The 12,112-nt window shown below is 39.7% G+C and overlaps 1 protein-coding gene across 12 annotated transcripts in view; it reads right to left on the bottom strand.

Moving 5' to 3' along the window:
* Positions 1-12,112, bottom strand: part of KLF12 (KLF transcription factor 12) — a 248,643-nt gene that overhangs the window by 61,108 nt on the left and 175,423 nt on the right. For 10 of the 12 annotated variants that reach the window (XR_010827454.1, XM_048079122.2, XM_048079115.2 and 7 more), the window contains one exon: positions 5,505-5,564. The exons of the other annotated variants lie outside the window; for them this stretch is intronic. Coding sequence is in view for 9 of the 10 variants with exons in the window: in XM_048079122.2 (XP_047935079.1) it covers positions 5,505-5,564 (60 nt within the window). In the remaining variant the exon portion in view is untranslated. The remainder of the gene's footprint in view (positions 1-5,504; positions 5,565-12,112) is intronic. 12 annotated transcript variants of the gene reach the window in all.

Here is a 12,112-nt window from a genome sequence, read left to right as displayed (position 1 = left end):
TAAAAATGTTTTTTAAAGGCTGCACTAGCTGGGCTACAGAATATACTAGAGTTGCAAAGGAAGGGAAAATCATCTTTGCAGGTGTTTATTTTCCCTTTTTTAATGGGTACCACATATTGTTTTTCCACTTGAAAAGAATGTGTAAGGGGCAACATTCACCTTTTTTTTTTTTTAAAAACAAACAAACATTTGCTCTACCTTTACATATGATTTCTAAAGCCAAAGGGATACACAAAGTGACAAGAAACTCTTTAATGGTGTAGAAATTGTGGCTGAGATGTAAAAATTAAGGACAGCCAGTTCCATCATCTGATAGACAAAAGGGAAAAAGGAATCCTCCAGATAAAGGAACAGTAACTTTAATTCTTGTACTTTAAAAAACATTTTTTAAAATTGAGTTAAATTTAAAAAAAAAATTAAAAAAAAATAACATTTTAAAAACTGCTCATTTGAAAGAAGAAAATACAATTTTAAAAGTGAAATATTTGAAGGAGGTGTGGAAACCAGCATGCTGAAACCTTGCTTTGCAATGCAGGCACACAAAAGCCTTCCCTACATCCGTGACCACATTCCCAGCCACTGTCGCATCAATAGGCATACCCAGCATGTCCCGAAACTCATGGGGTCCTTCACTGTAACACCAGAGCTTCTTCAGGCACTACCACAAGACATATACTCACTCTGGGAGGTGCCCATTTTCCATCTACAGGCAAAGGCAATGTCCTGAACTTTGCCTACATCTTGTGAAGAAACCCCAAAACAGAAGCAGAGTTTTGATGGTAGTGGCACTGGCAACTTCCTGCCTTGTACCCATGTGTTCATATGATTTTGGCCATAGAAGGAGAGATGTTGGTTGCAGTCCTCAGACAGAAGGGTTCATTTGGCATCTCCCCCATCCCAGGAATAAACTGCCTGAAAGGACACTGGGTCTTCTGCACGAGCACCGATGGAAACGAGGTTACTCTGCCTCAAGGAATGCAAGAATCACGGGGATAAAAGCTGGGCAGAAAAGGGGGATCCTGGCTCCATAATGGAAATCTGGGCCCTCAGCTTCAAGAAGGAAATGGTGAAAGCTCTGTTTCAGTGTCCAGGGCTGTTTCTGTTCTAACACTGCTCCAGGGAGCTAAGCCTATAGCTCCAGTCCTGTCCACACTCAGGCATGATTCAGGCTCTCCTTACCCACTCTCATCCTCTGCTCCTTGTTTATACAGTGCACTATATTCAATAAGAAGGGTGATGAAAAACTCCACCATCCCACAAATATCCCATGTGATTAGGCCTGTGTGAGGATCCTAATGAATAAAATGTCTCTGCGATGCTTGTGCTGAGAACACAGGTCTCACCTCACAAGCTAAGTTAACGATGTTCCTCTGCAAAAAGTGGGAGCACTGCTGTTGGTGCTACCAGCTTGTTTCTCAAAAGAATCATACCTACTCTGTTATCATCCAGAAAAAGCTGTGAGGACTACCTCGAAATGAAGCAGATGCTTTTAGTTCCTGCTGGTCCCCTATACAGTCCCTAAAAACTTTTCTAATGTGACTGGGCTGGTATTCCTATGGAAGCATTTAAGCTCCCTAGACAGGAAAGAGAAGTATACAGCTAAATCAGATGCGTAAGACCTTTGATCACTCCTGAGGTGTGTGTCTCCAACGATTATAAGAGGAAATTCTGGAGTCTTTCTTCAGAGGTCAGAGCACCCTGCAGAACTTAACCTTAACCTACAGGCAAAAGTTGGTGTCTCAGCTAGGCACAAGTGCTTTTTGCTCAAGGTTTAAAAATGTTTTGTGAGTGTGAAATGGAGGTACCACTGCCTCCAGTGTAGCACGACATGCTCTCAGAATAGCTGAGTGAAGGAAGGAGAAATTTCCTAGCAGGTATGACTAATCTGTACTTTACTGCAAGTATCTGGAGTCTTAGTGACCTCCTGATTTTTCAGTTTTTCCCCACTGAAAGTAGTATTTATGCACTGAGCTGCAAGGAGGAAAAGGCACAGATTAGGGAATTGCTTCAAACTCTTTGGCTATCCTAGATGCATTTATTTTTTATTGCCTCAGTTTAAAAAAAAATAATAAAAAAATGAGCTAAAACTAAAGTATGTAACAAGGACATTTCAAATCAGGCAAAGAGAAGATTAAGCATTTTCTTCTGGCAGTTACATTCTATTTATTATCATCATCATTCTTTATTATTTTTCCTTAAAAATGATCCAGATTGTCTCCCCAAACATGTTGCTTTTAATGTTTGACAGAGGCTAGATTCACTTGTGGTTGAAAGCAATCAAAGTTCAGGCACAATAATTTATTATTCTAAAATCCAGTGCTCTGCAGTTACAATTTGGTGCTAGAGATGAATTGCAAGTACCGACCTGGGCCTCACATTCCTAACGACTTAATGGGAATCCTAACAAGTGAAACAGTGTACTATGCAATGCTTATTTTCTTTTCAAACTGGTGACAAATGGGAAGTACTACTTTGAGCTAGCCTTACAAACAGCAGGAATAAAACAGAACAGCAGAAACGTTTGTCTTTGAATAGAGGAGAGTCAAAGCAAACTAAGGTGAAAACAGTGTCTGGCAGGGTAATTCAGATCAGTGAAGTCATCCAACTCCATAGCAGCCTGACCCCAACGCAGCCCCAGAGCTACAGCTGCCAGCTAGACAGCTACTAGCCAACAAACTAGCAGAGGTGCAAGCCAAGGAGCCAGCAATGAACCCATGTGCCAATGCAGGAAAGCTATATTCCAGAATTTGGCATCTGGGTCCTTCAGCTGCCAAACATCTCCCATCTGGCTGAGTCTGTGGAACCAGGTGTTAAAAAAAAAAAAGGGGGGGGGGGGGGGGGGGCTGGTAAATTACACAAGATAAAAGCAGTACTGCCTCCAAGACACCAATGATAAAGAGGCACGTTGTGCCTGCCAACACCTGAAATTCACATATGACATCACTTTGTCAACAGTGAAATGGTGGACCGGGGTACTTCTGGATCAGGAGAGGCAGTATGGACAAAATACTCAATGTACCACAAGAAAAGAGTAGTTGACATGCATGAACTGGAGCAACAGATGGCCTGTGGCCATCCATGGAGGTCATCAGATGCAGAACGCATGGGATCGGTTTTGAGTAAAACTAAGAGATTTCATGAGCACAATATGAACAACCTACAAAAAATGTTTCTTCAAGACTTTGTGATCCACTCTGTTCCCCCGCTGTCACAAAGAAAATCAAATATCTGTGAACGTTTTTGCACTCTCGTAACTAAAACACCATCACTGTGAGTATCATTTTATGGAAAATAGCTTTCTTGAAATTCAGGGGGAAAACGTAACTTTAGTAAGAAAAAAATGAAAAAAGGAAGAGAACTGAGGATGCGTAAAATTTCATTCAAATGAAATACATACACTTGCATAGCTCTATTTAATTGTAACAGTTCATTTCTGACAAGTAGTTAGTGTTCCTAAGCTGTTAATAGCTCTATACTCCAAGAAGCAAGACCAGCTGTGATGAATACTCCTAGCAGTGCAAGAAGTGTTAAGTGAACCATAGGAATTCATAATTTTAGGTGATACACTGATTAAATTTAAATTCATCTCATTGGCCTTACTTCCACCTTTCACCCTGCAGATAGGCCCACATGGCCTAAACAAGGTTTGACAGATGTGACCTTCCTGAACAATTTGCTCCATTATTTTAAAAAGACAGAGAAGACCCTATATCTCTCTTCCAAGTTTAGGGTTTTATGAACAGCTATGTGCCTTACCAAAATATTATATTTCAGCCTCATCTCACTCCAGCCAGAGCCAACAAATTTGCAGTTGTTTAGAGCACTGAGATGCCCCATGCAATCTTCATCTACTTATAATCATCCAGGCTGTTCAGGGGGTCTTACTAGTAGGATATCATGTTCTTTGTTATGGTATGTGTAAATTCAAAATGAATTTTTTGAGCAAATTATTATCAACATAAAAACTTGAGAAAAAAATTGACAACATAAGCCTCTCTCTTGAAAATGCTTCCTGTAGAATAGAAGTGTTTATATAGACTATAATTAATAATTATAGCTGAGTCTGTATCTAAAATTGTATGTGCGAGGCATTTATTTATTTATTAATACTTATTATCATTTATTTATTTATTAACACTTTGAGAGATTAGTAGTTTCTTCAGCAGTTTCTGAAGCTATACTGATACGTTCAATTACACTGAAATTTTGAGTGGAAACTTCTAAAAGGAAATTCTATTTTATTATTGTTTAAATAAAAATATCTTCTCAAGGCATCAAGTTCTGTTAATAACGTTATATTTTTGTTCTCAAGTAAATCTCAAAAGCTTTGTACTGGTCTTAAAAGAGAAGTTGCTGCTGCTACTTTGAGAGTGTTTGAGTAATAAAATCCTGCAAATTTTTAATATAAATATACTAGTTGTAATGCAATTAACTGCAAATTGGTGATATGAGGAGACTTGAGGAACGACTTCGGTATTTGACTACTCATTAGCAATTTGAAAGTGTAATTGCTCTTAAACATGCCATCTTAATTTTCTTACGAAGCTTAGATCTGCTTATAAACATGAAGAATTAGATTTCTGATGCAATTATTTGCTTGTAGTGAATGTAGGAAGTTGTTTCTCCTTTGGTACTCCACAGATAGAGGTTCTGTGGATTACTAAGGGTAAACAAAGTAGAGAGTTGACGGGTTTACACTTGTCACATAACACAACTCCAAAGAAATCTTTTTACGGGCCCACAAAACAAAGGAAGAGATGAGGACAAACAAGCAGACACACCGAGAGCTGACATTTCGTTGCATACCATTTTTAAACCCAATAAGGCATGAGCAATGAATCCAGCAAAAACAGCATCCCTGACAGCACTGGTACACCTGTTCTGTCATGTATGACCTGTATGCGCGAGGTGAACCCGAGGCACCTGATGGTGTTACTGGTATTACAACACTTGCTGGAACCTCCCGCTGGACTTCGGTGTAAACTCTGCACTCTAAAGCAGGTTATCTACTAGGCACATTACACAGCAAGGTTTTAAGATTTTGGCATCCTTGAAAAAACAGCAAGGAGATGTTTGCAAATACCTCTTCCTACATTTTACAGCTTTGCTCATCTACTATTTCGTGGTAATTGACAATGACCCATTAGAACATATGTTACGTTGATCCACGTTAACCTTGGGTAAAGTAGGTTATTACTCAATTTCAGTAGGCTACTTTGGACATTTTCAACTGCATTATCAAACATTAGACAGGATTCTTCTTTGCTATTCTCATATTTTTTTTACTAGGATTTGGAAAAATTGCAGTTTTCCCACAATGCACACCACCACCCTCCCAGCCCCCAGAAGATGAAAAACAAAACCAAAAATCAACTTTGGACCTTGCCCAGCCCCACATATCCCCCAGCCATGACATAAAGAGGGAAAGAAAGCTGAAAAGTACTGCTACTAGGCTTTGTCAATAAAACAGAACATTATATAATACACAATAAAATGCTTCATACCTGGAGTTGAAAAAACGAAAAGGGTTAGCAGCTGACCTGGCACAGCCCCACATGCTCTCTCTGGAAATTGAACACAGACAATTAGGAATTTTAAGTTACCCCAAACAATTGCAGGGGACTTAGACAAAGTTGAGGAACACTTACTGCAAAGTAAGCACACGGCCTCAGCATGGAAGGGATTTAAGATTTTTCCATTCGTTTTAAAACTCCTCCTTAAACTGAAATTGCTCTGTAGAGGCCCCAGCTAATACTAAACAGGTCATTAGGAGCTCTGCCATTAATTTGTGTGGGAGTAGAGTCAAGGCTTAAGGGCCCAGGTGTCACTTGGTGGTGGTCATTCTGGATCATGGTGGATCACATTTTCTCATTAAAAAATAATCACTGACCAAGAAGAAAACATTAAGGAGAATCTTGAGCAGACAGACATTGTGTGAAGAGGGAATAGAGGCTAGAGCACACATCCCCTCCCAAAATTGTGCTGCTTAAGCAACATTATTCCTAACACACCATAGAATGACCTAGCCATAAATGCTTTTACTTAAAACTGAGACTCCAGGGAAAATAGATAATCTGCTATGATATTATCTGGAATATTGAACAATACAAACGTACTATGTAATAGCTGCATAAACCCTCATGCTGTGATTTGGACTACATGGAGTAGTCCTTTTCACTGACAACTTCTGATCTACTACATGTACTCAAACAAGAAGCAACAGACAGCTGGCTTTCTGAAAAAGTTCCACCATGTTAGAAAAGAAAAAAAGAAAAACCTGTAAAAAGCCAAGTCTATGAATAACCCACTTCAGTCCTTCCCTCTGTGGTTTAGACCTCAGACGTACCACAAAATTAGTCTGAGGACAACGCCCAAGAAGCTAGCAAAAAATATTAGAATAATAACATGAATCATAAAAAAATGTTACAGCACGCTAGCTGTTCATTGCATTTGCACTGCAAACATTTTGGATTCTTTATAGCGATCAGTTAAAATGCTCAGGTTGGGGTTGGCACAGTAATTGTTGAAAGTAAAAGGAAACTTGAAAAGAAACTTCTCTAGATTTATCTAACTGCTCTTACCTTTGGCCCTTGGTAACCTGTGGCCTAACTTGGCACCTCAACATTTACAAATAATCTGTTTTTTTTTCCCAAGATTTTGCACTGCATCCTTCAAACCTCTCACATTTCTATGCTTGAAGTGTACAGTAAATATTTGTCTTCCTTACTGTTCGATTTTGCCATTTGCTAAATGATAAATTTCTGATAATGACAGAAATCTGCCACCAAAATGACAAAAGGCTGCAAAGAACCTTCATAGCAATCTGTAATTTATCAGCTCTATCATGGCCTGACATTGCTTTTCCCACCCTTTTTCTCCACTCCACATGTAGAGTTTCTGCATTCTGCAGAAGTGCATCTGAGGTATGTGTCCCATGAGATCACTAGGTACAGGTTTATTTCACAATTGCACCCGTAGGTAACCAAAGGCACTGGACAAAACCTCCCCCACCCCATTAACCCTCAACTGAACTCAATGTGCACTGGAAAAATGGTAACTGGAAACCGTGCCATTGACCGTTCTCTCCCATGTCAATTAATTTATAATCGCCTTTTAGCTCACTCCATGTCTTACTAAAAAAATACTTATTCCCAAAGCTAATACAGACAGCAATACATTACTCTGAAACCATGACTAAACTTTGTACAATTATTTTCATAAAGTTCCATTTAACACATAAAGTTCCAGTTAACACATAAGCAATATGGTAGGCAAAAAATACAGCTGGTGAAGATGAGAAGTGTTTGCATGCTGAATTTTTGCCGATGTGAAATTCAGCAGACAATTAAAATGCTGGTAAGAACTTCCAGTATCTAGGCACTAAAGAGAAAAAACACCAGAAAATCCATCTTTCAAAGAACCCAAAAGACACCTAAAACTTGCAATGTTCCCCTTGGTTTGGCCTGAAAGCCAAAAGGCTGTGGCTCACAAGTGGGACAACTTAGCCTGAGATGGCTGACGAGTTTCCTGCCCCTAGTTGGCTGCCTTATTCTCACTTTACTAACATCTGAGTGGGACAAACAAGTTTACAAGCCACATTTTCAGATTAAAATGTACCTTAAAATACCATTCATGTTGGGGTGGATGAGGAATAGAAGGGAGAAACTGGCATTTAAGTGCATGCCTATGCATCCTGTCTGGACAGTTGAGCACCTACCTCCCACCCCAACGCTGCTCTGATCCAGAAGCCCAACCCTTGCCTCCGGGGCTGAAGGTTTTCTGTGCTCTGGAAATGGCTAAAACACACTCGACAACATGGATTCAGCATAAAAAGGGATCTCTAATAGTCACTTTCCAATGCAAAATACCAGTGTAGGAGGAAAAAGAAGAGAAAAAGGATGTTGTGGGGCCACTCCTGGGTATCTTTTGCATCCTAGCCTTGTATTCAGTTGGCAAACTTGGGTATCTGGCTTCCTGAGTCAGTGTGCTAACCACTAGTTTTTTATGCCGCAGGTAGGTGGCTGCATGACTGCTGCCCCTGCCCATCATATCTTTAGAAGGAGTGGATCCCCTCCTGTGAGGCTGCTAGGAAGAGGATAGGATGGGTTTTAAAATAGGTAGAAGCAGGTAAGCTCTGAATAGAGTGCTTGCTCTCTCATTTTCCACAATGAGAAGTTGGCAATGTAAACTTTTTTTTTCCAGACTTTGGCTTTAATGATCAGGTCACAAGCTCCACAGAGAACAGAGATGACCCACAGCCATGCACCTAGCAGGTAACCAGAGCATTTAACTCTCTGCTGATGATACTAAGGGAGTGCTGATACCTTGTGTAGGTGCTCTGAAACCGCTGGAGCCAAACACATATTTTATAACCTTACAACGCTTCCACCAGGACCCCAAAGTTGACAGTCCACACCTTGTCCCAAGTGCCTGCATGGTTCATCCTGGCTCTGAGCACATGTAGCTCATGCACATTGTATGGGACTAGTGGTATCTCTATGCCATGTGGTACATTAACAGGCGTGTGCCCATTACAAAACTGCATGTTCTTGGTAGAGCGTGCTATTAGGATTCAAACACATTTGCAAGCAAGACTCTGCCTTAGTGGTGGCTAAGAAGCTCAGAGAAATTATACAGTGATACAAAAAAAAAAAAAAAGTCAGGCAGTGGAAATGCTGAGTGCAAAGGGAATCAACCTCTCTAGCTAAGCAAATAATTTACTAAACATTATCCTGTTCTTCCACTTTCAGAACCTCTGTGATTGAGATTTGTGTATATTCAGTCATTATTCTAGCTCCTCCTATGAACTTATTTGACTCTGACTCTTTGGCCACCTGACCAAAGAGAAAGCTATGGTCATCAGCTCTCTCATTTTTGGGTTCTGCTTGAAATGCTGGAGGTTTCCCCATGTAGCAGCCACTGTAGACAAGCCTTAGGATGAGCATTTTTTCAGGGCAGCCTCTGACCTGCCAGCCCACTCCATTCTGCCTGAGCTTAATGACACAGGCTAAGCAAGAGTGGGTTTGATCCACTCTGGTCTCCTCTTTAGTTTCTTCCTGCCTCAGTTTTCCTATTTCCGTGCATCACTATCCTGCAGCAGCTCAGTATATCCCAGGGGGATAAATAAATAAAAATGTTGCCCAAAACTTCATTCTTGACGTGTCTTTTGTGTGTCATGGCTACAACAAAGAAGCTTGACTCTGGCACTTGTGACTGTTGTTACTTCTGACACACCTCAGCATTAGACATTGTCTCAGCCACTGATTTGCTTTCTCTCTTATTTCAGCCTTCAGTTCCTTTCATTTTGCCTAGAGTAACTTCATATGCGTGGTTGCTTTAAGCTCCAATTATCCCTGCCTTGAAGTGTTCAAAATAGTAATGGTCACGTCCTCGGCCACATACCCATGGACAACGACACCTTTTCGGCACAAGGGCTCAGCACAAAAATTTCTTCTATATCCATCATCCAGGAACCTCCTGTCATTCCTCTTTACCTGAAGCCTAAAAAGAACTTGCTGTGAGAAATGAGGTTGCAGTGGAGTGACTCTTAGTGAAACAAGACGGAGCTAATAAAGGGGAAAACCCACGACAACCTTTCCCCATTGTGAAGAAGAAAGGAGAACAGTAGAAAAAATACGTTGTGGTTTTTGTTGTTGTTGGTGGTTTTTTTGTTTGTTTGTTTGTTTGTTTAGAGTCTTGTATTCACATGCTTACTCAATTATGCCTGGCTGAATGGTGTTCCTGTCTTAAGAGTGCCCTCCTTTGCATGCCTTTTACATATACCTGGGACCTACACAACTTCCTTCATGTTTTTGCATTCACTGATCTGAACACTCAGGAAACACTTTTCATATGTTGGTATGAGCACTGCTATTAAGAATTAATTGTGCTGCATGTTTGTCTGTCACAAAATCACAGGAACTGCCATATGGAAAAGGAAAGATAAAAACTTATCTGATCTAGATAATGAAAAAAGAAGTAATTTTGGCTCAAGTGACAGCAGAGGACAATGCTCTTTCTTTTTCTTATCAGTAAGTCAAGGTAACAGTTCACTGAGGTAGTTTTATTCTGGCTTTTTCTGGCAGAGTTCTGCTGTCTAATCCACGCTGACGAGTATTTGCTGCAGCTCTGAATTTCTTAATGCACACCTTTCTGCCTCTGCTTTCTGTGCTGATTTAGAAAGAAAATACAGAAAAAGCTGAATAATGAATCATCGGGGAAACTCCTGCCAAATAGGCACACAAACTGCTAACTGGGTAGCAGTCATACATATTGTTACTTATAATTCATATTTCAGTGTCATGCTCTTGAAGCAATCACACAATGCATCCTTCTCCATCAATAAAAGGCATTTCACATAGCTAACCACTAATGACTAGAGCTTCACTCTGGAGCAACACAGAGCAGTGGATTTAGCGTGGGAATAGATCCCAGCTCATCCTCTGCTTTGCTGTGTGCCTTAAGCAAGTCACTAACCTGCAGATAATTATAATATTTGAACACACAGGGGACCCGTACAATTTAATTAGTTAATGTTTGCAAAGCACTCCAAAGATAAAAAGTGCTATATGAATTATAATCATACTCTATTGTTTTGGGGCGTTTTATTCCAAGGCACACTTGTGTAAACATGTTTAGTGGTGTAAAATCCCAATAACGACAAAGTTTGATAACTACCTTGAAATGATTGGCACTTCTTGGACTGAAATTAAAATGAATTAACAAATTTAATCTATTTTTGAGACGACAATTATATTAGACAATTAAATATAGATACTGAACTGAAGCCAGGAAACAAGATCTTTGAAAGTTTGTTTGTAATGGATAAAGGTAATGAAAGAGACATACAGAAAGTTATCTGTGAACCCAAATGTTACAAATAACTCTCTTGCTGCACTATACTGGTCTCAAAACAGGCCAAGTGTTACTTTTTTTTTTTTTTCTTTTTAGCATTCAGATTTCTGTTATGGTTTCAGAATTGATCATTAGATGCAATTAAGTTAATGGTAAAACTCACCTGGACTTTAACAGGGCCGGGATTCCTTGGCTCTTTCAACTTATTATGCTTATTAATTTAAATGTTTCTCTTCAAAGGAAAATATTACTCCTAGCAATGGTATGGTAAAATATGTATTGCAGCTCAGTGCCTACCACTTCAAAGTGATTCAAAAGAAGAGAGCAGATTTCCTAATGGCAATGCCTCCTTGCTCTAGACTCATCTATGAACAGTCACTGGTAACTTACTGTTGCAGGGTGGACTGGAAAAAAAATATTTTTGTGTAGACCAAGCCGAAAGCTTTTTATTTTCACATTAGCTTTCTTCAGGGAATAATTTGACAATATCCCTGTCTCCTAATACACTGTCATTTAAGCAATACCATCCTTTCAAAGCAGGCAGCTATGGCAACTTCTTTGTAGAAGCTGCTTTTGATTTACAGTTGCCGTCCACCTGGCACTTGTTCCTAATGATCACTGGCTGATGGGAAATCTGTTATCCTGGCAAAAGGCTCTGAGACACATACAAGAGATTTTCACACCAACAATCCCAGAATCTCTGTGCATGCACAGAATGGCATCCTTTGATTTTATTGCCCAGCCTGTCAAGTTATTAATTTATTTTTTTTTGTAAAATGTGGCATATGCAAAAGAAAAAAAAAGAAAAGAACCTTCATAGAATAGTATAGGTCTACAAATAAGTTTGTAAAGTGCAATCTAAATACACTATAGAAGTCAGCACTTCTTTACTGAGTTATCTGAACTGCGTGTAAGTATAAATCACACTTTACAGCAATGGCATAGTCCCCAAGTTTAGATATACTGGTTCAGTTTCTTCACGAGTCACAGACTTCTATCATGGCCTCAGAAAACCACACAGAGTACAATTCCTCACGTAACTTTAGCAGTCTTAAGGTTAACCATTCTCCCTAAGGAATTTGTGCAGGCTCCTTTATAACCATGGGGGAAGACAGGCACCTCCAAAAGGCATGAGATGATTGAGAAGGGTTGGATGAAAGATGCAAAAATTGGACCTAGAAGTATGCACATCTCTACTCTACTACTGTGAAAATCCAAAACACTTGAGCTTAACTTTCAGGTAGCTTAAATTATGAGA

Source organism: Anser cygnoides, chromosome 1 (genome assembly GCF_040182565.1).
Source record: "Anser cygnoides isolate HZ-2024a breed goose chromosome 1, Taihu_goose_T2T_genome, whole genome shotgun sequence".
Lineage (NCBI taxonomy): Eukaryota > Metazoa > Chordata > Aves > Anseriformes > Anatidae > Anser > Anser cygnoides.
This window is presented reverse-complemented; position numbering and strand designations above follow the sequence as displayed.